We start from the raw sequence: 27,520 nt of genomic DNA on the forward strand, positions 1-27,520 counted from the left end.
CTTTCTTCTCAAGAATGTGCCATTGCTTTCTTGACTCTTCACTTTCCTCGCCATCCTTTCAAAATAAGAAAAGTAAATTACCATCACCTATTGATTAGTGATGAGAGCTAATGTGAAAGTAGCAGAGCAGAAAGAAAAGTTACTGATAATTGAAAATCTCTATAATAACAAAACCATTGCCAAGAGTTGATTGTCCATGGTAAAGTTATAGTGACTTATTCTGTTTGAAGTAGAGTTGGAAGACAAAGTGCCCTCCCCACAGCAATCCATTCCTAAATCCAGGCTCCTTGCCTTCACCTCTGCTACTGCTAATCCAATACTGACTAATTACCAAGCTCTACTGGGTTGGTGAATACATCTCCGGCCCCTGTTGTGTCTAAACCATCTCTAATCTACTCTAGCTAGTCAAGAATTGACTTTCCTTGTTTGTGGGGTGCAGTGCATGTTAAGTAGAGATGTAACTCACATCATTCCTTTCACCCCAAGGTTTTTAGGATTGTTATCATTGCTCCTGGCTTCTATTTCCAAGGGGTTCACTCTGAATCAGATCTCATTATTGAAATACTTGACGTAAGATCAACTTCTTATATATAATATTTTCTTTTGAAATAAGAAAATTTAGCAGTGGGTCTTGAGCTACACATGTGGTAGTGTCTATAATAATATGTGCATTGGCAGTGAAAAAAAAATGACATAGATTACACTGGGTATGTATTAGCATTTATTTGCTAGAGGGAAAAAAAGGCTTCATTTTAAAGTTGTGAAGGGTACCATTCACTTCAACCAGTGACTTATTGCTGGTTATAAGTTCATTTAGACTTCTGTTTTTATCCCACATGCTATAAATCTTTTAATTTATCTTGCATGTCAGCAAAGCAAAATAGTAGCTTGTCATAAAATTGCTTAGTTGGTAACTTACCAAGTACTCAAACTGAATTCGGTTTACTCTTTACCCCTGTTATTTAATCTGTATGTAAGGTGTTTTGTGGTTTTTGTTTAGCTAATCTGTTGGTTTGTTTTTTGCTATTCTTGCTACTTCTATCGTAAATATTTTGGCACTTATTCTTATATTCTTTGATACCCAGTTTCTGCCAGTGATGTCTGGACGCTATATCCTTGAAAATATAATTTTACAATTCAGAATAAAATATTCTTTTAGGAAAAACTATCACCCTGATTATTTGTGTAATATTTGGAAATGAGGCAAATGCCAATATCTTTTATGGTAACTTTCCAGGGCAGGACAGCTGCAGATTTGGCCAAGGTATAGATTGCATAAATACTCTCACAGAACACAGCAGACCAGCAGTTTATTAAATATTTAGCCAAATCTTAGATCTCATTCTTGAAAATCTCAATACAGATGGGTAGAAGGATCTTTTGCCTTTTTTAATAACATTCTTTTAATCAGTTTAACGCATTCAGTGCACATTTATGTATGAGGCACAGTTCTAGGATAAGATATAAAAACCAGGTCTCAAGAAGTTCATAAACTAGGGAAGAAAATAGGCCACATAAATAAATTATAATGCAATGCAAGAAATAGCGTAATAGAGGCATATACACAGCACTAAGTCAGTGAACTCTGATCCAAAAAATAAAGTATAAACCGCAAGAAATCAAGTCAATATAAATCTCCCAAGGAAGTATTTCTTCTTTGCTTAATGTTGGCAAGTGCTTTGTCTTTATCATTTGGTAAATCAACAAGGATTTATAATCTATTCTGTGCAGGGGAATATGTTAGATGCTTTGAGGATACAAAGTGAGAAAGAGTTTCTGCACTAAGAATTTATAATCTAGTAGGAGAGATAAACTGTCTGTACAAATAAGCTGTGTTTCCAGTCTGCACATAATTGTCATAAGAGAAACGTTTATAAATTGAGCAAAACTCTTCTGCAATGCACAAAGCCACTTCTGGAGATAGGGAAAAGAGAGACCATGAACAATTCAAGAAGGCTTCCATTAAGCAGAAGATGGCTGAACTAACCCTGGAGGGATTAGTAGGATTTTGACAAGGGTGGTTGAAGGGTATTCTAATTCATTTAGTGCCTACATGTGCAAGGTAGCATGAAGGCAAAAGAGCCTGGGGCATGTTCAGAGAATAGCAAGTATTCTAGTTTGAGTGGCATCTGATACATGTATAAGGGAATAGTAAAAGATCAGGCTAGAAAGGAAAAGTAGAGGCACTTTATGGAGGACCTTTGAAAGTCAGGCTATGGAACTAGGACTTTTATCAGGAAGCAGTAGGTATTTTTTTGAGCAAAGACTAATCAAAGTTGATATTTAGGAAGGTGACTCTAATGGTCATGTGCAAGGATGCATTCAAGCTGAGTGTGATTGTTACCAAAGACTGGTTAGGTGACTATATAGGCAATAGGTAGTACAGGCCTGACCTAGGGCTGTGTTGGTAGGAATGGAAACAAGGTTACAGATATTACAGGCCTCATGTTTATGAAAGGTACTTGGCAGAACTTGGAAGCTGTCTGATGCAAAGGGAAAGTGTCAAAGGGACTCTGGAAGTGAGGCAGGATATCTGGTGATGATATCAAATAAAAGGAGTATAGGAAACTACCCCCTAAAAAATGTAAAGAGAAAACAGATCAGAAAATTGGAAACTGAATTCTAGAGAAAGACTGTCCTTAGAGAATTTAACAAATGAGAAAGAAGCTAAGCAACAGAAAAGTGGGAGAGATAGGGAAAGAAGATACTCAACACAAAAGTAGGGAGGGGAGTTTCTAGGAGAGGTGAGAACATTCAAACTCAAAGTATCAGTTAAGTCTCACTTATTAAATTATCCATTGGAATTGGGAAATCCAAACAAAGGAGCTTGAATGTACAGGGAGTTGAATGTACAACTTTGGGGGAAATTGCCCAAAGGCCCAAAGGAGGGAAAATATTTACTCAAGAAATGAAGAGTAATTTGCGATGCAAAGAAATTTGGAGAGAGATTGAAACTAAACCTCTAAAAGAATAGAAGGAAATGAGTACTCATTTTATTTCTTAAAATAATTATTCCTAAATTTTATACTATGCAGAAATCCTTCTTCCCTCAAGAAAAGCAATTAAGTCCAATTCAAAAAAGTCAAGAGGAAAGGCTAAGATTGGTGAGAACACACTCTCTGAGATGGATGTAGGTAGACTCCAACTTGTAATACAATGTACAATAAGTCAAAATTGCTGTTAACAAAATCCCATCTGTTAACCCAGTCACATTATACTGTTCAGTAGAATAAAAATGCCAGTATTTTTGCTACTAGCTCTCTGCTGTATTACCTTCGGTTACCAATGTGCTGTTGATATCTAATGAAAATTCATCCTTTGTCATGGAGACTCCAAAACTCCACAGGTAAGCACTAGGATTGGATAATGTGTTCAATCAGATTCTGATTCAAGGTTTGTGAGGTAGAAAGATAGACATTTCTTTAATTCTAGTTTTTAGACTAAAATGATTGGCTCCCTAGCTCCCATTTCATTGTCAAATGCAATATGAGCTTCTCAGAAATAGTATCTTTTCAAACCTGTTTCTTCTTCATACAGCAAGGGTAGGTGAAATCACACTTTCCATCTAACATTTATTGAGTACCCTGCTACATGCTCTGTTGGGTGTTTTCTACTATTTTTCTGTTATTTTTTTAATAGCCTGACTTGTTCATTTGGCTAATTTCTTTTTTTTTTAATATAATTTATTGTGCTAATTTCTTTATCATGCATGTTGGATTTTTTTTCTTTGACTTCTTTGTAGTTTTGTTTTTTGCCTGAAGAGACCTGTGTTGATCATTACTTTCATGGCTATTCTTGCTACTTCCCACTGGCCATTGTGAAAATTTTAAGTTTGTTTCTATAATGAGACTTGTTTCTAAAAGCAGCATTATAGGAGCACCTGAGTGGCTCAGCCAGTTCAGGCTTTTGATCAAATGCTATGTCAGGCTCTATGCTGACAGTGTGGAGCCTGCTTGGGATTCTCTCTCTTCCTCTGTCTCTGCCCCTCCCCTGCTCACTCACACATGCTCTCTCTCTAAAAATAAATAGGGGCACCTGGGTGGCTCAGTTGGTTAAGTGGCCAACTTCGGCTCAGGTCATGATCTCCCAGTTCGTGAGTTTGAGTCCTGCGTCAGGCCCTGTGCTCATAGCTCAGAACTTGGAGCCTACTTCAGATTCTGTGTCTCCCTGTCTCTCTGCCCCTCCCCAGCTCACACTCTGTCTCTGTCTCTCTCAAAAATAAACGTTAAAAATTTTTTTAATAAATAAATATAAATAAATAAACTTAAAAAAATAAAAGCAGCATTACAATACACTCTGTACATAATTATTATTAACCAGCTAGTAAGAAGGAAGGAAATAATACAGGTTATTGGTGATATTTGAATGTGATGTGTTATATACATATCTATAGGTTAAAATTCACATCTGGGGAGAAATTACCTTTTTATTGTTTGGGTTTTTTTCTACTAGAGATAGGAGACTAGATGCTTTTCTGTTTTTACTACATTTTGTTATGTTATTAAATCACAATGTCCTATAAATTCTTTTCTTTATTTAGTACAGTAATATTTTAGACTGAATATTACTGGGATTTCCAATTCTATTTCCTCTTCTCCCTCAGAAGACCAAGAGATCTAAAGAATAGGGGAGCTTTTGTGAAAGGTCTGAAGTTAAAAGTCAAAACAGCTAGAAATTGGTGATCTCTGTAACATCCACTTTCCTCTGCCATATTTCACACCTTACCCTTCTCCCTTTGCTCACAGGTAGAGTTGTGCTCTTGTCCATCTCTGAATTTTATATACAGTTTTCATTTTATTTTTATCTTATTTTTTAAAAGTTAATTTTGTAAAACTTCCAGGCTAGAATAAGGTCATTAGAGTGGCCCTAAGGGGAAGGCTTTATATTGGCAGTAGTATCACATATTGACAACTTGGGAAGGATCATGCATGAATATGGAAAATATAAAGGACATTGGTATACCTTTGAACTGAGAGAAAGGAATCATTAGGTAGTTAATAAGAATCTCTCTCCATCTGAGATCTTCCCTTTCTCTAATGCTTAGCAGTGGTCCATAATGCCTTTCTGGTTGTCCTGCATACAAATGGATCTAAATTCATAAGAATTGGTTATTTATCTTTTACTGTCTTTTTTTTTTAATATAAGTTATTTGGTTTTTAGATTTTTCTTTATTTGTGTGTGTGTGTATGTGTGTACGCTCCAGTGAATGAAAGAAATAAGACCTGTCAAAAGATACACATTTTACCTATCTTAAGGCTAACAGGCTGGAGCCTGCTCTCCATAAGGGCTTCAGAAAACAATCTGTTTTAAAATTTATAAATATCCTACTAATATCATACTTCAGGGGTTGGCAAACTTTTTCTGTACAAGTACAGTTAGTATAATCTCTGTTGAGCTAGTTAACTCTGCTGTGGTAACATGAGCAACGATAGGCAATATGTAAATGAATGAGCATTGCTATGTTCCAGTTAAACTTTATTTATAAAAACAGGCAGTGGGCTAAATTTGTCTTGCAAGCCACTGACCCTGGGCATAATGTATTGATCATACATTGTAGTAGAGCCCTCTGTTGGTTGAAAGAGACGCCCAGGGAAAATTTTTTATCTAAAAAGGAAAGGTGTTACTACTTATCTGGAGGTTTCTAGTTGGTAGGACAAAAAGCAAGAAAATGACAAGTATATAGGATATGCAAAGTAAAAAAGGGTTTAGAACTAATTAGAGTTATTCTTCAGAGGGTTTCAAATGTAATTATTGATAGAGTGTTTATGATTTAGTGCATCAGCTACAGGAATAGGAACTGTATCCATTGTATAATAAAATGTAAAAAGCAGTGTATGAGATGCTTAAGATAAATGATCAATCTGTTTTGTCTTTGGCTTGATCATAAATGTTTTTAACCAATAAATAGGGAACTACAGAATTGTTGAATGTGCCAGGATATTTTAGGATCTGTACTTCATGATGGACCCACATTGAACTTCTGCTGGAAGTAATGAAGTAAAAGAGACCAGATTTATCTTCCCTCCTTAAACAATATAAAACCAGAGAAAATATATAAAACAATAGTCTCCAAGCATTAAACAACAGGCAGTACAGGATGGTGATCCCTGAGAGAAGATGAACAAATGAGAGAATCCCTGCAATTGCCATAGCACTCTGTTTAAACAAAGTTTCCAGTCTACATTGTAGGAAGGGGAGTCCCAGACCCCTTTAATTAACTGAAACAGAGTTAAGAACTGAAGAAGGCCAAGATAAGTAGAATTTACAAGAGGGGGTACCAGAGAAGAAAGAGCTGCACAGAGACAAAGTGCACATACTAAATATCTGCAGGGGGTTCCCTGGAGTCTTCAGCTTTTCAATACTGACCAGCATATGTGTATGAGGAAAGTATTCAAGGTAAAGGATGAAACTATTGGAAAGACGCAAACACAACATTCCCCAACTTCACACAGGTTGATAGCAGTTTATGTCCCCAATAGCCAGAGTGGAGAAACGTATAATAAATAGGCTTTTTTATTTAGTACTCAAAAAGATAATTACATCAGTAGGATTCCATATTTGCTCTAGATTAAAGGCTGCTCTTATTTCACCTACCAAAGATTAAAAATAAGCCTAGAAAAGATCAAAATGTTTCCTAGTAACCTAACTGAATTTCAGAATAAACCTCAAAAATGTGTAAAGTAATACAAAAAAATCCAGCACCTAAAACATACAATTCATAATATCTGGCATCCAGTCAAAATTATTGAGCATGCAAAGATGCAGGAAAATACAACCCAAAGTGAGGGGGGAAAAAAATCAGTCAGTAGAAATGGATTTAGAAATGGCACAGATGTTAGAATTATTTGACAAGGATTAACATTTCTAAATATATTCTGTATTTCAAGAAGGTAGAGGAAAGCTTAAGCCTGTTAAGAAGAGATATAAAAAATATAAAAAAGATTGAACTTCTAGAGAGGAAAAATGTACTGGATGAGAATAGACATTGCAGAAGAAAAAAATAATAATTAGTGATTTTTAAGACACAGCAGCAGAGGCTATTCAAAATTAAACACTGAGAGAAAAAAATAGACTTTGAAAAACAATAAACCATGCATCAGTGAGCTTTGGGACAATGTCAGGTGATCTAACATACATATTTGGAGTCCTGGGGAAGAGGAGAGGAAAGGAAAATATTTGAAATCATAATGGTTGGAAATGTTCCAAATCTGATGAAAACTATAAACCCACAAATCCAGGAAGCTCAACAAATCACTAGTAGAAGAAACAAGGGGAAAAAAAACAAACCAAGAAGCATCAAAATGAAAATGCATAAAATCAGTGATAAAAATCTTGAAAGCAGCCAGGTTTTTTTTTTAAAGCCACATTATATACAGAGCAACAAAGATTAGAATGACAGCAGTCTTAGCATCTGAAACAATGCAAGCTAGTCCATAGAGCACTGAAAGAAAAATCATCAATCTAGAATTCTATACCCAGCAAAAGTATCTTTCAGAACACCCGAAAATGAAACAAAGATTTTTCAGACATAAAAACTGAAAGTTTATCAGTAGGAGACCAGCACAAACCATTTAGGAAGACTCAGGTCCAAATGCTACCTATATCAATTACTGCTATGTGCTCTTGGTCATACTTTAATCTCTTTGAACCTTCAGATACTCATCTGTGAAATGAGAAACCTATTTTATGGGATTTTTATGAGGATCAAATGAGATAAGGAAAATAATAGACATTTGTTGAGTGTTTCCTTTGTGCCAAGCATATGTTATCTCATTAAAAATGAAATAAAATACCCAATAAGATGCCCACTGGTCTGAGAATTTTCTTATGCTATCATCTCTCCTCTTTCTTCACTAACTGAAAACCTCAGGTTATTCTAGAAGTTAGCCCACGTAGCTAATCAGTCAAATTTTGTTGAAATACTTTTCCTAACTTTGTTTTCTTTTAGTTACCACCATTAAATATGCTCAAAGGTGAGAATGAACAACTCTCCTTGCTATAATAGATTCATTAGCTAATAAATCACTTTTGTGAAAGGATTAGATATGTCCTAAGCTAAACCTAATATTTTGGCTTGTGTTTTCACTGCCTAATGTTTTTTTCAGTCCAGTTTATTGAGGTCCAATTTATATACTGTCTATGTAACTTTTATTATAAACCTATTGGATAGGGGCCACAAATATCTTTATAGCTTATACTTTGCCCCACTGAGTTTTTGGCACTCAATAAACATTAAATAATATTTCTATTCAGCATTCTGCAGACAGGAAGCATATGGTAATAAATGTCAGAGCACAGGTTGAAAGTCCCCAAAAAGTTATGTGTTATACTCCTTGGAAAAGCCAGTACAGATATTTTTTCTGAATAAAATCTATTTTAAAAAGCAGTTCCCAGGCATATATTTTACTTAATGATTTTTCTCTACCCTTCCTTTACTTTATTTTCAAATTAAAACTTTTCCTCAGGGACACCTGGGTGGCTCAGTCAGTTAAGCATCCAACTCTTGATTTTGGCTCAGGTCACTCACAGTTTGTGAGTTTGAGCCCCACAGCATCAGGCTCTGCACTGACAGCACAGAACCTGCTTAGGATCCTCTCTCTCTGCCCCACTCTGCTCATACTCACCCTCCCTCTCTCCCTTTCAAAATAGACAAAGTTAAAAAAAATTTCCTCATAAGAACTAATATAATATTAAAAATAATATAATATTAATACAGTGTCATAAAAACTATATAAGTGATCTTTTTAAATAGCATAAAGAAATTCTTAGTCTGAAGGACAGCATGAGGAAATATTTACAAGCTTAAGCAACATAAGTTTATGATGTATGAAAGGAAATAAACAGCAGTTAGTTCTTTATCATTAAATATCAGTATGACTTAGAAGTGTATCACTGCTATAGCTGTCGCAGACCTTATAATGGTATTAGACTTTGGCTCAATAATATTTTTCTCACCTGAGGATTCTGGCACTACTTAAATATCTTACTCTATTCTCAGTAAGGTAATCATTACTTCCAAATAATGAAAGACATTGTAAATTGAAGCTAGATGCCAAAAACAAATTTTATGCAAAAGATAATATATCCCAGTATATCTGTATTGAAGAAATGGTTAACCATAATCAGTTAAACAAAACCATTTAGATAGCATGTATCTAAATTATCTTTCCATAATTTGCTCACCCTGTGATTGACCTGTTGACCACACTTAATTTGATTTGATTTTTGTGAGGATTTTTCTAAAGATTAACATAATCTGAGTGAGAAAATATCTTAATTGGGCCATGTTACATAACCTAAGGCTTAGGATTCTCATATATAAAATGTGGATAAGGATTCCAGACACAGCTTAACATGATGCCTCTAACTCAGAGTCTCTCAAAAGGCTGTAATCAAGATGTCAGCCATGGCTGTAATCATATTACTACTGGGGGAGAATCTACTTGCAAAATCACTCATATATCTGTTGCCAAACCTCAGATCCTCACCAGTTGTTAGCCATGGGCCTCTCCATAAGTGTACTTGTAACATGGCAGCTTTCCTCTAGGGCAGGAGCTGAGAGCATGTGAGCAAGAGAATAAACAAGGCATCCGATCGCTTTTGTCATATATTTTTAGGAGCAAATCACTAGGTCCAGCACACACTCAAGGAGAGAGAATTATACAAAAATTTGAATACCAGCAGTCAAGGATCATTGGAAGCCAGTTTGGAGGCTGTCTACTACACATATGATCCACAGATAGGACAAATCATTGAATGTCCTCTGGAGGCTCTGGAACTTGTTTAAACTATCCTAGGATCTAATTAAGAACCTGAATTCAATAGGCGAAATGATTTTAATTTCACATTAAATATTCCATTGATTCCTAGCAACAGTCTAATGAAACAGGTATTATTGGCATCAATTTTATTGATCTAAACTGATACACTGAGTGTCTTGCTCAAAATTACATAGCAAATGAACTATAAAATTGCACCCTTAGTGTAGGTCTTTGATTCTAAGCCCTGTACTCTTTCCATTTAGCTGAAACTGCTTCCTGACCAGTACTACCTTGCACTTAAAGCCATTCAAAAAGAACATTATGCATCTAAATGTATACATATATATGTGAATTTTTTACATACAGAGAAAAATATATAACATTCTTAGACTCTTCTACACCATACCATTTAAGATTCACAGTATTGTTTCAAATATTATTGAGTCAAAGTCTAATACCATCTAAGGTTTGCAACAGCTATAGCAGTGATACACCTCTAGGTTAATAGTATCTGTTAGTCTGAAAGTACACATGGGAGGACAGGGCGCCTGGGTGGTTCAGTCAGTTAAGCGTTTGACTCTGGATTTCAGTTCAGGTCATGATCTCATGGTTTGTAAGATCAAGACCTGTGTCGGGCTCTGTACTGACACAGTGTGGAGCCTGCTTAGGATTCTTTCTCTCTCCTTCTTTCTGCCCTTTCACCTCTCTCCTTTCTTTCTGCCCTTTCACCACTTACACGCGTGTGAGCACTCTCTCGCTCAAATAAACATTATAAAACTATATATAGGCAGTAAATACTTATTGAATGGAGAGATGAACAAAGTAAAAACAACAACTGGTTTGGTGGCTCCATTCACCCTTGGCTTTTCTAAAAGCTCTAGACTCCTGTGACTTGAGTGAGGACCATGGGGGAACGCTTCAGTGAATTTTCTTCTTCCTCCTTGCACTGGAGCAACAAAGTAGTTTGTTTTGGATGGATAGGCAGCTTTCTGTGGATAGTGAGAAATTACCTTTCTTTGGTCCTGAGTTTGATATTCTTTTTGTTTCATTCCATGAAGTTTCAGCCTATACCACGACCCCTCATATCCGAGATCAAAAATAGAGTGGTAACATTAGCAAGCAGTTAATAGTTCTAACTGGGTTTGGAGCCTTCAAGTGCAGAGCAGGAAGTGTGAGGGCAAGGGTTATGAACTCTGGTGGGGGTGGTAGTCATACCCTTCAGATCACCCTGGAGAAAAGAGAGGTGAATTTTGTTTTTAAAGGTCTTTGCCCACTTCTCAAAATAACTTTGTGGTATGTTTAATAAGAATGTAGAAAATTACCTTTCTTGGGGCACCTGGGTGGCTCAGTCGGTTGAGCGTCTGACTTCGGCTCAGGTCATGATCTTGCGGTTTGTGAGTTCGATTCCCGCGTCCGGCTCTGTGCTGACAGCTCAGAGCCTGGAACCTGCCCCATATTCTGGGTCTCCCTCTCTCTCTGCCCCTCCCCCAGTAACTCTCTCTCTCTCTCTCTCTCTCTCTTTCTGTCTCCTTCAAAAATAAACATTTTTTTAAAAATTTTTAATGAAAATTACCTTTCTTTATAGAAGCAAAACAATAGTTCTTACAACAAAGAAGTAAATTTCACAAATCAGAGGATACAAGGTCAATATACAGAAATCATTTGCATTTCCTATATAGCTAGTAACCAATAACTTCAATAACCATAATTGAAATAAGAATATGGACAAGTTACCATTTTAATTTAATATTGATTACAGGTCATTCTACTTTATAAATTAAAACTGGGGTGTTATCAAACTATAAAGAAAACAGTTTTTTTCCTCAATTGAATAAAAAGGAAATAACTCTTTGATACACACAAACATGCTCTTGAGTTTCTTCTTCCTTTTCTGTATAATCTGAGGATTGAGCTTTTTAATAGTGGCTTGCTAATCCTTTTTAATAGCTCATAAAGTAAGTATTCCATAGTTTTCATTAACCTTGAATTTCAGCCTCTTTTTTTCTTAAACCTCAAAACCTACATATTTGGTTGCTGTTTGACTAGCACCCTTTTAGCCTGGTCGATGAAGCAGCAAGCCTACTGCAAATCCTAAATAACGTGGTGTAGATGAGAGTCTGAGACTTTAATTACATGTCATTTTACTCACAACACTCAATTCCAGGAAGGAAAAAATGACTTTGCTGTTGTAAAAGACATATTATGTGAGTATCATTCATTGTAAACCAAAAATGATACTGTATTAGAGCATAGACAACAATGGGAACTAATTCTGAAAATGTGACCTGTCTGGGAAACTGAATAATAGTGAAAGTTATCAAAATGGAAAGAAGTATTAATGTGAAATCCAGCCTTCTCAGAAATACTCTTTCCTGGCCTGTTTGGTTTTGCTTTTGTTGCTTGTCATGCATGAATGAAAGTGCTACATACACTCTCAGGGGAGTAGGAAAGCCTCTGTCGGTTGTTTATTTCCTTAATCCCTCCTCCTTTGTGATTTTTGATGTCAGATCTAAAATGGAAAGCCTCTAAATATAATGATTATCACATGGATAATCACCTGCATTAGGAACCGCCCTGCTTCTCTATTCTAACCCTAGCTGTTCTCCACACGTCACATCCACTCTGCGGTTGGATTTTAACCTGACTGCTTCATTAGATTTGTGAAACTCAGTGCGTGGCGCCCTGGGGCAGCACAGATGGGGACATGCTTGTTTTCTTTTCTCACTTTCACTGCAAAGACACACTAAAAAGTCCTTTTCAATTTAGTGTGATCAGTTCACTTGGAATTAACCCTGATATTTGGAACCTGCCTTACTCTTCTGCCAACTGTCTATACCCCTTTTTCCTTCCCTACTTTCAGACCTACTGCCTTTTCTTTTTGTCCTTCCATGCAGTGAATCTGAGGACTAAAATTCTGGTTAAATTCTGACTGGGTCAAACTGTTCCCCTGTGTTGTTTTATTTGTTTTGCTGGGAGGGAAAAATAAATGTTGTTCCATCATTGTATCTGCAAACACCTTCAAATCAGAGGTTAGCTGTGGGAAAAGTCTGCAGTGATGTGAGCCAGCTGCCTTCTCTAATGGACTGACTGGGGGCACCAGCTCAAGATCAAAAGAAGGTGGGAGGAAGTCAGGAGATAAGATCTTTTTAAGCCATAGAACAAGTGCTTAGCTTTTCAGTGATAGGGCACAGCTCTGCAAACCTGTATGAGGGGGTGCTAAGATAAAAAACTGAGTTGACTTTTTTTCAGCATGTCCTTCCTCAATCAGAATATGTTGGCGCTTTGAATAGTTTACAGATGTGGAAGTGTCCTAGGGCCTTGTTTCCTTAAAGAATAATGATCTGACATTTATATATGTGTCTTCTTGCAATTAGTTCTACTATACCATAACAGATCATAGTTAATTTCTTCTTATATCTGTGTGAGCAAAACTGGACATTAAAAAAGCAATTTAACTACTATATGTTGAATTTTGAGTTTTATGCCTTAGTGCAGTTTTAGTCATACGGATCCTTTTATTATTATTATTATTTTAGAGAAAGAGAGCACGCACACACATGAGCTGAGGAGAGAGGCAGAGGGAGAGAGAGAATCTCAAGCAGGCTCCACACTCAGCACAGAGCCCAATGTGGGTCTCAATCCCACGACCCTGGGATCGTGACCTGAGCTGAAATCAAGAGTCAAATGCACAACTGACTGAGCTACCTAAGCACCCCCATACAGATTCTTCATATTAATTTTGTCTTATAGTTCTCTGGGCTTCTTTCATGCCTCTGATGAAGATCTATATAAATGAGTCATTGTAGCAGAGCTTTCAGTTGTCTTTTTGATAAAAGAATTATCTTGGTTAATTCTTGGATTGGACAACTTGGAAAAATATTACATTGATATCATTTGAAACTTCTCCTTTTCTTTGACAGGCCAGCAAATATTATCGACTGTGTGGTGTACTATTATAAGCAAATTGTCAAAGAGGCTTGCTTGGACCAATTGTTAAGTTCATAATTCAGTTTTTTTAATCTACATCACTAAGGCTAACTCTATCAGCTTTATGCTTCCCTAGCGAACAGCCTAAGGAATTGTACTTTCAGCCTATCACTTTCTGTTAAGTGTTTAGCTTGTAGTCATCTATTTCAACCTTTTCAAACCCTCAAAATGGGTCTTCAAATCTATATGTCATTAGTACCTCGGACCATAAGAGTGCATACATACTTTTTTTCCCAGCGTTTTCCTTAACATGTAGATAGTACCCAGATTTGTGCTAGAGACACTGACTTACTTTCTGCCTTACATGGTTTGGTGCGGCAGTCGCTTCAGTTGAGTTGGATCTGCTCACTACTCAGGCTCAAATCCCATCCTTCTATTAATATCTCTTGGCAAAGATAATTTTGGAGGAATGTAAGTTAAGATGTAGAGGCTCTTGACAGTTGTCTGCAGTTTTTTTTTTTTCATTTTCAAGAGAGAAGTTAAGTTGAAAAGTAATATTGCTTCTATTTTCTGTATCAGTCCTAAAATTAAAATACATGCAGAGTACAGAAAGAGAAAGGGTTTGGTTACACAGATGTGTTTTTGTAATTTGATAGCCTGTTTTAAGAGCGTTAGTGGTTATAGTAATGTTCATCAGATTGTGCCCTTAAGATATTCAGGAATCAAGAAAAACATTGTGAATTTAAAATTTTTAACTACTTTTTTTAATGTTCAACTTCTGTTACCCCTGTCATCTATATAAAAGAGAAATTGGGGAGGAGGTAGACTGTTTGCTATAAAAGTTTGAAACAGACAAAGTAAAAATACTGAATACATCTAGATTTAATCATTGTTAACATTTTGCCATTTTTACTTCACTTTAATTTTTTAAAGTATTATTAAGTAAATTACACACATCATGTCATTTTATTTCTAAATGCTTCAGAATAAACCTCTAAAATTAAGGACATTTACCTTATCAAATTAATAATTCCTATCATTATCGCCATCCTGTTTCATTATCAAATTTCTCTAATTGTCCCCAAATGCCTTTCCTGGATGGTTTGTTCAAAACAGGATTCAGTTAAGGTCTGTACATTGCTCTTGGTCATTTTTCCCCTCCCCAGGTTATCATAAGATTGATTTATTGAAGAGACCAAGCTATTTGTCTTATAGAATGTCCTACTTTATGGATTTTTCCATTTGCTTTCTCATTGTATCATTTAACTTGTTCTCCTATCCTCTGTATTTTCTGTAGACTGCTAGTTATTGAATTAAAGTTTTGAGTAATTAATGTCACAAATGAGGTCAGAAAACTTTATAGGTGATGCTGTGTCCTTTATACTGCATCGTAACAGAAGGCACAGAATATTTGGTGATTCCCTATTAATGGCAAAAACTGATAGGATTGATCACTGGGATAAAGTGATGACAGCTTGATCCTCTCATTATAAAGTTATACTTTGCTCCCCGTGACCAGCATATAATCTGTGATATTTTGGTTCCATGAAACACCCAGCTTCCTGTCATCCTTTCACCTAATGAATTTAGCGTCTATTGATGATCCTTGCCTGAATAAATTTCATTAGGGATTGCAAAATGATGATTTTATGAATCTATACATTTATTAGTAGACATTCTTCTCTACAGAAGAGCTTTCTGAAAGGTATTGTTTCAATTAAAAACACAACCACCAGTATGTTCCTTAGGTTTCAAATGATTGTCTTTCTTTGCTGGGGTCAAAACACCTGAACTCACTGTGACAGCTACAGTAAAAACACGCACTACATCTTCTTTATTCCAACTTGTGAAGTGTGTTGACATTATGCTGCCTTTTTTTTTTTCATGCCAAGGGAAAAAGAAATCTTTTTTGGCGTAAGAATAAAAATTGAACTATGTGGGTATATTGAGATAATTGTGTAAAAAGAAGACTGTATGAATGAGTTTCAAAATGGATTATTTCTTCATTACCTAGCACTTTATAATTAACTGTTCTTTTTTTTTTTATTTCAGGAAGCTGCCACTTTTGCTAGAGAGCAAGGCTTTGAGGTGAGTTAACCCACAATTGCACACTAAACAGATCCTAAAGGTTTTTTCTAGCTGATAATGAAGTTCTTTTGGACAGTGATTGATGTGCTATTATACTCTCAGAGCCTCGCAGCAGTTGCCATGGAAACTTGGCAGTCGTCATGGTTTCTTTGTTCTGCCAGCACAGTGTTATGACGCACTCTGCTAGGTCTGCACCCAACATCGCCTACAGATGTTATTTATTGAATTTTGAAAAGCCTCTTGGGAAGCCAAGAGGTTGGGCACGGTTTCAAGCTGCCTCTGCAGATATGGGGCCTGTCAGTTTGTTCAGTTAAAAAGCTACCTCATTAGCTGTATTACATTTCATAAGGATTCACTGCTAAAGCAGTGGTGGAGCAAGACTAAATAGTGAAATATAATGTCATTTAAATAATTTCACCCCACCACATGTAGATTATCATTATGCAAATTAATTTCCAAAGGTTGTACTTAACAGTTGTTAGGGACTGATTAATTTAAATCCCACTCATATAAACTTCCTGTTTTAATCTTCTTTTTTCTTCTCTCACTCTCTCTCTTTTTCTTGCATAAATGTATATAAATTTTCTGAAACCAAATATCAATAATTGGTTTTAATTTCTAGGTCCTAATTTTGTTTTCCTAGTAGAAGTATTAGCTGTCAAGATTCAAAACTCCATGTGGTTGTTGTTGGCAAAATTAAGACAGATAACACCATGTTTTTATCTATATAATATCTATCTTCCAGTTGATTATTAGAAAACATTGACTTTAATCTGAACCCAGGTTAACTGACAGAGAATTCATAAACTGAGTTTATAAGTTTTATGACTCTCATATATATTGAGCCAGAACTATGTAGAATGCTGTGTTCTGTACAGCAACTTGGAATGTTGCATGGTAGTAATTTTAAAAAATTAAACTAACTATTTACATGCTCAGTATTGTTGACCATCTAGAACCTGTGAGCATTGATTGGATGTATCAGTAATCTCACTTTGAACTGTTCAGAGAAAAGTGTTGTATGAATTTGTGATGGAACAGTTATTTAAATGTACTAAAGGAAGATTCATTATCGAGCAACAGAGTAATACACATGCATGTTATCCATGTCATACATAGGACTTGACAGCCAGACATAAAGCTTCCTCTTCCTGGAGGAAGACATTGAATTTGTGGTATAAGTATTCTATGAAAAAACTAGATCCTATGCAAACTAACTTTTTCTGTTTTCTACTAACTGGCATCATATTAACCTTTGCATTAATTCTTATTTACTGATTCTAGAATTGTTTCTTTTTACCATAAATCTGCCATAATTGATTACAGCATATAAACCAAGTGATGATGTTTATAATAGTATATCTTACTACCTTCTAACATAGCAAAACTGCTCTGTTGGTAATGTTGACAGTAATATATTAAATTAGATAAAGCACACCATGTCTTGATGTTTCCCTTCATGAGTTTCCGAAAATACTCCAAGCATTGTAGAATATATAAGAGCCATGAGTAGAATATTTTTGTTAATAAATGTAACCCATATGTGGAATCCTATCTAGAGGAATTCAGTGATTTTAAAATGTCATTAAATTTTCCTTAGTCCATTAGACAGTAATAGGAAAGCATAAGTTTGAAGCTTGGTGTTTTTAAAGAATCAAAAAAGAATAAATCACTTTATCTTAACACTTTAATATCTATAGAATCGCTTCTCAGCCTTTTGGCTAAGATCAAGTGTAATACCTATAGAAATGTGTCAGTGCTCTCAGGTCTACTGTGACAAACTAGACAAAATCTGCATTTTATCCCTCTCAACTTTAATTTTACCTCTAAACTGGGGCACGAGTGAGGAAAGAAATGAAAAGATTAAAAAGAAAGGTGAGCATTTTTTTTTCTACTGGCTCTGCTGTTCTACCATCATTTCTATTATAAATCCCAATCAGTTCCCAAAGCCACTGAATATTGCAACTAGTGATATGTCTGTTAACAGACCAGTCCAAAAGCCTCTAAAAATAACCAGTATTTATTTATCAGGAAATATCTTCAGTAGCATTGTTTATGATATTCTGGTTAGCTTCTCTGCAAATTTTAGATAATCTTTCTTTTTTAAAAAAATCTTTAATCTTTAAAATGAATTGGGCAATTTTCAGTAAGAAGAGGCAGCTTAGGAGGGCACTGGAGAATGAGATAAAAACTGGAGCTGGGCAAAGCACAAAGCAGAAGAGAGAGGATATATATATATATATATATATATATATATGATGGAAAATTGCATAGTGCCTGATTCAAATGACAGACCTGCTAAGAATTTAAAATGGCAATTCTTGAGGTAAAAAGTTTCATGAGGCCTTTTATTATTCTGGAAAATCAGTTCAGACTGCAATGTGTTTTTAAATCTACTTTATCTTGAACTGAACCAATTAAAGGTTTATATTTTTAGAACCCAAATAAAAATAAGATACTTAAAAATATGTTTCATTATTAAACCTTTTAAAAGCAGTATTGAAAATTGATTTAAATTAAATAAAGAAAATACCTCCAAAACTTAAATATAATATTCTTTGTATTTTCATCCTTTGTGCAATAGACTATGTGCCAAATGATGAAAATAATACATACCTTCTCTGCTGAGTCACTTATTCAGTTTTACTCCAAGCAATGAATTTTAGTTTTATTTTAGATCTCTAAGATACATTACTTCTGACCATAGAGAAAACAAAGCAATCGTTTTCCCTTTTCCAACTTCCCCACAGCCCCTGACTCTATCCAGAGGATCCTAGGCTTGTAATCTGTATCTGACCATTGATGACTGTATGATCTTATACCACTGAGACAGGAAAGTTTTGAATTGTGCTATCCAATACAGCATCTGTTAGCCACAAAATTAATTAAAATTAAATAAAATTTAAAATTCAGTTCCTAAATCTCAGTAGACAGATTTCAAGTGCTCTCTATAGCCTTTGTAGCTTGGGACTGCCATATTAGTACAGATATAGATCATATCTACCATCACAGAAAATTCCATTGATCAGCATTGGATAGAAAGTCCATAGAGTATTCAGGAGGTATTGATTCCCAAAGAATTCTCCAAAATTTTTCTGAGGTTCTTGTGTTCCTCACAAATGCAAAGGATACAATGAATGATCACCTAGAGTTTCTGGAAATAAGACACTAAGTTAGGTCCTGCTGGCTAAGAGAGTACAATGCAGCTTTTCTAGGTGACTAAGTCCCCAAAGAGGACAGTTTTTTTTTTTTATTAAATATATTTTATTGTCAAATTGGTTTCCATACAACACCCAGTGCTCATCCCAACAGGTGCCCTCAAAGAGGACAGTTTTATTTTTTTTTTAATTTTTTTAACGTTTTTATTTATTTTTGAGACAGAGACAGAGCATGAATGGGAGAGAGGCAGAGACAGAGGGAGACACAGAATCGGAAGCAGGCTCCAGGCTCTGAGCCATCAGCCCAGAGCCCAACGCGGGGCTCGAACTCACGGACTGAGAGATCATGACCTGAGCTGAAGTCGGACGCTTAACCGACTGAGCCACCCAGGCGCCCCAAAGAGGACAGTTTTAAAACAGTAGATTAACAGAAAGAGATAAGATAGTCTTTTAATTATCTTCATTTAATCATTTGTTCATTCAGTAAATAGTTACTGAGCACTAACTCTGGGCCTAACACTCTCATAGACCCTAAACTCAAGATAGAAGTGACCAGAGAGTATACTGTGAAGGAGAACATGGGAGGGGTTCTTATTTTAGATATGATAGTCATAGAATGACTCTCTGAGGAAAGTAAAACTTGAAAAATATGGATATCTAGCATTGACAGAAAAAAACAAAACAAAGAAACAACAGGAAAACAAATTTCAAACAGAGGGAACAAGAGTACACAGTCCCCCAAAGGAGCATAATGTACTGTGTAGTCCAAGAGCTGAGAGAAGGCCAATGTGCCTGGAATGAAGAGAGGAGAAAGAGGTAGTAGGAGATAAGACTGGACACTGACACATCATGTGCGCACCATAATTATTATAGGAGTTTCTATTTGGAAAACAAAAGAATGTGATATGGTTAAGTGAGGCACTGTGGGAACCCCACAATTGGTATTCTCTAGGAGTAGGTAGATTGTGACAGTATTAACATGTGGATCATCAGCTTGTTAAAAATGGAATGAAGAGGGTATATTCTTTAATTTGGAAGACAATGCTAAATTTAAGGTGTGTGATCACCAGTGACAATAAAAGCATAATTTAGCATTTATAAAATGCTTCACAGTTTATGAAACCTTTTCCAACATATAATTAATACATTTAATATTCACACAAGCCTTTTGGGGTTAAGTGGGGCATGTATTGCCCTATCAGTTCAACAGATGGAAAATAGGCTACATGACTTGTGCAGGATCACACATAGCTAATATATAATGGGAGCCAGAACCAGAGCCAACTCTTTAAGTCTTGTACTCTTTACTATACAAACTACACTTCTTTCTTTCTCACATCCTAACATATTGGAGGAGGAGATTAGATTTCCAAATGACCTTGGAAAATGAAAAATATCTTGAAAGTTAAAAACTGAAATCACTAGGGTAAAATACAAGCCAGAATAATTAAGAGGAAAAAAATAGCAAACTTAAATACAGGATCATCAGTGACTTGTGCATGTGACAGAAAAATGATTTCAATTGAACATGCTATCATTTTGTGATAACAACAGAAAACACATTGCCAGAATTCAAAGAAGCAGTATAATCTGTGGAGCATGGAATATTGGTTAAGGGTATAATTTCTGGAGTCAGGCTTTGTAGGTGCTAGCCCTGGTTGTACACTTAGAATATTTATGACCTTAAGAAGCTTCTTAACTTCTCCGTGACTCAATGTCTTCACCTACAAAATGAGGATATAGTAATAATACCTACTGCCATAGAAGTTAAGATTTAATGAGCACTTTAGAGCTACATACATGGCTCATAACTAAATTATATGAGCTTTCTTCTACTCTTTCCCCTTTTTCCTTTTTCTCCTCCCTTATTAGATACTATAATTGAATTCCCAATACTCAAAACTCTTGAGGTCCTTTCTAGAGATTTTGGGGCAACCGCAGGATATGAGTTTTGGAGAGTATTAAAGATGGTTATTAGAGGAAAGAAATGAACATTTATTAAGTACTTAGCACTTGTTAAATATGGCATTAAGCTCTTTCACTTACCTTCTTTCATCCTCACAACAATTATTTTCAACTTTTTATTTTGAAATAATTCTAGAAATAATTCTAGACTTAGAAAATTTGCAAAACTAGTACACTCAGCTTTCCCTAATGTAACATCTTACACAGGTGAAGGTATATTGATCAAAACCAGAAAATTAACATTAGTGTGATACTGGTAACTGAACTACAGTCCTGATTCTGATTTCACCAGTTTCTTCTTAATTTCTTTTCTCTGTTCAAGAATCTAATCCAGGAAAACAAATTGCATTTGTCATGTCTCCTTTGTCTCTTCCTATCTGTGACAGTTTCTCATTCTTTTCTTGTTCATGATCTTGATCCTTTTGAAGAATATTTGTCAATCATTTTATAGAATATCCCTCAATTTGAGTTTCTCTGATATTTTCTGTTAATTAAGTTGAGGGTATGCAATTTTGCCAGAAGTACCACAGAGGTGATTTGCCCTTCTCAGTGCATCATTATCAGGAATATAAATGATGTCCCATTGTCTTACTTATTTGTCTTACTTATTGTTGGTGACATTAACTTTCGTCACTGGGTTAAGGTGGTATTTGCCAGTTTATTTTTTGTAAAGTTACTATTTTATCACTGCATTTAATAAACATCTTGATGATATTTGGGGACTGTACAAAAATCTTGTTTCACCTACTAATTAAAATTTGTAATGAGTAAGTATCTTAGGGGAAATACTTTGAGACTATGCTCATATCCTGATTCTCTTCAAATTTTTGCCCACTAATTCTAAGCATATTTCTTTCTTTTTTAAAATGTTTATTTATTTATTTTGAGAAAGAAAGAGCAAAGGAGAGACAGAGAGAGGGAGAGAGAGAGAGAATCCCAAGCACTCTGCATGGTATCAGCACAGATATCAGAACTCGAACCCACAAACTGCAAGATGAGCTGGAACCAGGAATTGGACACTTAACTGTCTGAGCCACCCAGGCACCCCACTTCCCAACATCTTTTAGCATAAATATTTTCTTAGTTTTATAGATGAGGAAGTGCAGCCTCACAGAGGTTTATTTACCTACTCAAAGTACACAGATCTAGGTGTGTCACACTCTCAAGTCCTTGTAATTTCATAATTCTGTTAAGATGCTAGCGCAAGTATAAGAGAGAAGAATCTATGGGGAGGTGGGGGGGGCTGCAGAACTAGGAATATATAACTTTGAGAAAACAAAATTGAGGTTTTAAGAAAAGTTTCCATCCTAGATTGGGCTCAACTATTGAAGCCAAAGCAGTGGCTCTTCGAGGCACAGTAAGAAATTTAGATCTGGTATTACTGACAGTGATTCCAGAGTGACAGAAGGATTTTGTATGAACCGTGGACATGGATACAATTAGAATAAAGTTTAACCATTCTGTAAAGATTTGTGTCTTATATTTGGGAAATTTATTTCAATCTTGAATTGCCAATTTTATAAAATTTAATTTGAGACATAAGAAAGGTTTCTTTGATTAAGTTACTCAAACTCCCATAAAATATATATATCTTCCCATTGGCCAGAAGACAACTGTGGAATCTCATTCTTAATTTATTCCTTATACCACATTGAAGAAAGACCTCTATTTAAAAAACATCCACTACATACTTCGGATTCTGATGATGATTGATTGATTGAATGTGGCTCTGGGCTTTGCCCCTTTATCTTTATTAAATATGAACTGTACCCAATCAAGCAAAAATCGACAGTAGTAAAACTTAAGTGTGCTAAGGAGATTGGGAGAATATATGTCAGTCATTTTAATTAATGTATACATTTATTTGAGAGAGTGAAAATGTCATTATGTGGCCTTTGTTTTTCTTTTTTTAGTCCTTTCAGCTGTTACTAGTCATTTCTGATAGTCTTTCCCTAAAACTGAGGGAATTCCTTTTCTCAGATATCAGAGTTCAGGCTTAGTTTTGTTCTAAAATAAGCAACCCAAAGTGAAACAGTCAGCATGTTTGAAAGGTCAGCAGCATTGTCTTACCATACGTGGCTATTCTTTTCAAAAACAGCAGTGGTCCGGAATCGTCATGTTAGGTGCAGTAGAAGCTTGGATTCATGTATTATCTGGAATTTCTTAAGTATGTAGTGAACAAACAACATAGAATATTTCACTAAAGATTTTCATACCTTTAAAAATGTCATAGTTGCTGATGTTCTTTGTAACCATTATGACTTGTCTACCTTGATTATCTAAATTTTTCTGTCCTGTATATTCTAATTCACTTCCTTGATACCACTCATATATTTCTCCTCTAGTATGTGTTTCTCTCTCCATAACTGTTTGAAACTACACACGAGAGAGTACCAAAAAGGCCAAACCATGCATGGTTTAGAGAGCCACTGAATTCAGACATGGATTTTTTAATTATTTTAAAATTGCTGAAAACATGATTCCAAGAATCCTACTGATAATAGCTCAAGAGTTAGATTTCAAGTCAGAACAGTTAAGATGTAAAACTTCATGGCATATGTGATGTGAAAAATAGCATCAGTTTTCTAGAATTAATTTGTTATTTTTTTAACTTTATCTTCTTTAAATAAAATTAAGTCTGTAGGAAATAGCATCTCTTTCATTTTTCTTTGAAAATTTTGGCATTTTAGCAACATTATTTCCAGAGTCAGCATAATTCTGTAAACCTCTAAAATAATTCAATATTCCTTTTTTATTTTTTACAAATCTCTCTTTAACTGGAAATTTGAATATTGGCTATTTGCTGCTATTAAGAAATTATTAATTTAAAAAAATATACTAGTATGTGGTTATGTTTAAACCATTACCTCTCAGAGATACATAATAAAACATTTATGGATAACATTATTTTGTATCTGGGATTTGCTTGAGAATAATATGAAAGGCAAGTGGGTAAAACTATAGATAAAAGTTATCACAAATTTAAAATTGTTGGGGCCACCTGGGTGGCTAGGTTGTTTAAGGGGCTGACTCTTGATTTCAGCTCAGGTCATGATCTCACAGTTTGTAGAATTGGGCCTAGCATCAGCTTGGGATTCTCTCTCTCCCTCTCTCTCTCTGCCCCTCCCCTGCTCATGGTCACACTCTTTCTTTCTTTCAAAATAAATGAATAAACTTTTTAAAAAAATAAATAAAATGTTTTCAACTTGATGGTGGGTTCCTTGGAGGTTGTTGTACTATTCTATTTACTTTTGTATGTAGTTAAAATTCTTATAGTAAGGGTACATATCTCTCCTATTTTGAGCATGAGAAGCTAAATCCTTAAACTACTAGTAAGTTTTGCTTTATTGTACTGGTTATGAGAACTTTTTCCTCTTCTCTATTAATAGACTGAAGACATTAAAGAAATAGCCAAAAAGACACAAGCTCTGCCAAAGGTGAATCCGAAGAGGCAGCGAATCGTGATTTTCACCCAAGGAAGAGAGGATACTATAATGGCTACAGGTACATGTGGAAATTGTATGAGAAACCCAGTATTATGAAGATTAATTGTAACAAAATTCTATATTCTTGATATTATAATTTATTTGAAAATAGCATACTTTCTTTTCTGTTTTTTTACCACCTTCATGCATTTCACTGACCCCATCCCCACCCCTGCCTTTGGCAAACACCTATCTGTTCTCTGTATTTATGAGTTCAGTTTTGGGGTTTTTTTATTTTTTGTTTGTTTCTTTGTTTTAGATTCCACATACAAGTGAGATCATACAGTATTTTCTTTCTTTCTCTGAGTGATTTCACTTTGTATAATGCCCTCAAGGTTCACTCATATTGTTTAAATGGCAGGATTTTCTTCTCTTTTTTTATGGCTGACTGATATTCCATTGTGTCTGTGTCCATTGGATACTTAGCTATTGTCTTAGCTATTATAAATAGTGCTGCAATGAACATGGGGGCATAGATTTCTTTTTGTGTTAGTGTTTTTGTTTCTTTTGGATAAATACCCAGAAATGGAATTGCAGATCATATGGTAGTTCTATTTTTAATTTTTTGAGGAACGTTCATACTGTTTTTCTATAGTGACTGCACCAATTTACAGTCCCACCAACAGTACATAAGTGTTTCTTTTTCTCCGTGTCCTCACCAACATTTATTTCTTATCTTTTTGATAATAGGCATCCTAACAGCTGTGAGGTGATATCTCATTGTGGTTTTGATTTGCATTTCCCTGATGATTGCTGATGTTGAGCATCTTTTTTGTGTACCTGTTGGCCATCCATAATAATGATCTAGTTTCATTCTTTTGCATGTGGCTGTACAATTTTCCCAGCACCATCTATTGAAGACTGTCCCTTCCCCATTGTATATTTTTTACTTTTTTGTCATAAATTAATTAATCATTTAGGGATGGGTTTATTTCTGGACTCTCTGTTATGTTCCATTGATACATGTGTCTGTCTGTTTTTATGTAAGTACCATACTGATTTGATTACTAGATCTAATATAGTTTGAAATCAGGAAGTGTGATGCCTCCAGCCTTATTCTTCTTTCTCAAGATTGCTTTGACTGTATAGGGTCTTTTATATTTCTTTTGATGGTTAGTTGGTTGGGGTTCTTTTTTACTATTTTTACCCTCCCCTCCCCCCGCCCAGACTCTTTTTGTGGTTCTGTATAAATTTTAAGGTTGTTTGTTCTATTTCTGTGAAAATGTACCTTTTGTAGTGTTTTTATTTTAATTTATTTTAAGTTTACTTATTTATTTTGAGAGAGAGAGAAAGCAGGAGAGGGGCAGAGAAAGAGAGGGAGAGAGAGAATCTCAAGCAGGCTCTACACCATCAGCATGGAGCACATGCGGGGCTTGAACTCACAAACTATAATATCATGACCTGAGCAGAAGTTGGACACTTAACCTACTGAGCCACCCAGATGCCTCTGTTCTTATTTTAATAAGTAAACCTACCTTCTATCTCAGTAGAAAAGATTTCATTTTCAAGAAGGTAATTTATTAAAATTCAGTTGAGTAAATCCACTTTGATTTAGTTTATTTACTTTAATATTTTGGGAATATTGTCAGTCTAATCATGTCTTTCCTAAAAAAAAAGTTTTACTTAGTAAATTCCTGTGCTTGCTTAAATGAATTTATCCAATTGTGAACAAATAAAATCCACAGATAAGTTACTTCCTCAGTTTTAAACTTCAAGAAGAAAACCTCACTTATCTTACAGATACAGGAGTTTCATCTAGTAAACAAATATTTTATTGGTTAAAATGATTAATATCATCAGTGTGATGAAAACTATTCAAGCCAAATATAAACCTGTTAATTCTGTGTGAACCAGTAAGATTAAAACTTGTCAGTTAACTAATAATTATTATAAACAGTAGCAATTATTACCTTTGTGTTTTTTCAATATACTGCTAAACAGAAATTCAAGATATAAGCCTTAAACATCTAACTAGGAAATAAAATTAATACACATAAAAATGTAAATACAAAGAAGTAAAATTACACTTATTCATTATTGGTACAGACTATATGGGTTGTATTGACTCAGAAAGGAGACTGATCAATAAAGCCAAAAGAAAGATGTTATAGTGAATTTTTCTTGAATTTAATATTTAAGCCTAAAAAGGGTCAAAAAAAGAAATGAGTGTCAATTTTGGGTAAGAAGAGGCCTTAGAATTAATTCATTCCAACTTTCTTACTTTAGAATTGTCAAAAACAAGATTCAAACGCTTACTTAAAAAATATTTATTTCAGGGGTGCCTGGGTGGCTTAGTCAGTTGAGCATCCAACTCTGATCTCAGCTCAGGTCATGATCTCACAGTTCATGAGTTCAAGACCCACGTGGAGGTTTGTGCTGACAGCACGGAGCCTGCTCGGGATTCTGTCTCACTCTCTCTGCTCCTCCCCTGTTCACACATGCTCTTTCTCTAAAATAAATAAATAAACAAACAAACAAACTTAAAAATATATATTTATTTCAAAATAATCCAGTGAATGACAAATAGTGGAGTTATAAATGAAATGGTGATGGGTATATGTGGGGTGGTCATTATGTTATTACTTCCACTTGTGTATATATTTACAATTTTTCCGTGATTAAAAGTATAAAAAAACAGAAAGACAGAAAAATAAAAACTAATTTTCAATCAAGATCAGAGATACTAAGTAATTTTCCTAAGATACATTGATATCCTTGCTAAGCCTTGAATTCTAGGAAGGATTTAAAGCAAGGAGAGCAATCTAGTCATATGAGTGAAGGGGACCATATGAGCAAAGGCATCAGGTACCATATAATCTTTAATTGTTGTGACAGAAAAAGCCATGCTGTTAATTTGTGCAAGAGAGAAAAGAGATAAATCATGAAAAGATATCCCTGCATTGATAATAACCATCTGGATTGTCTTCATGTAGTAGGTGGCCTGTTCCTGTCTTAGCAATGAACACTGCTTGGAAAAGTGAAAAACATGGAGACTTCTTATCTTACAGGACTGTAGTACTGCCTTCAGATTCATAAAATGCTACTTGGTTGCTCTTTCTGGAGACATTTATTTTAAGGCTTTATATATTCTAGATATACATAGTGTACAAGTGTCTTCCTCATTGTGAATTTATAC

At 35.0% G+C, this 27,520-nt stretch overlaps 1 protein-coding gene across 7 annotated transcripts in view; it reads left to right on the forward strand.

The window, feature by feature from the left end:
• ADK (adenosine kinase) overlaps positions 1–27,520 on the forward strand; it is a 528,728-nt gene that overhangs the window by 403,917 nt on the left and 97,291 nt on the right. For all 7 annotated transcript variants that reach the window (XM_053207898.1, XM_015067729.3, XM_053207897.1 and 4 more), the window contains 2 exons: positions 15,741–15,776; positions 24,289–24,403. In XM_053207898.1, the coding sequence (XP_053063873.1) occupies positions 15,741–15,776; positions 24,289–24,403 (151 nt within the window). The remainder of the gene's footprint in view (positions 1–15,740; positions 15,777–24,288; positions 24,404–27,520) is intronic.

This window comes from Acinonyx jubatus, chromosome D2, assembly GCF_027475565.1.
Source record: "Acinonyx jubatus isolate Ajub_Pintada_27869175 chromosome D2, VMU_Ajub_asm_v1.0, whole genome shotgun sequence".
Classification (NCBI taxonomy): domain Eukaryota; kingdom Metazoa; phylum Chordata; class Mammalia; order Carnivora; family Felidae; genus Acinonyx; species Acinonyx jubatus.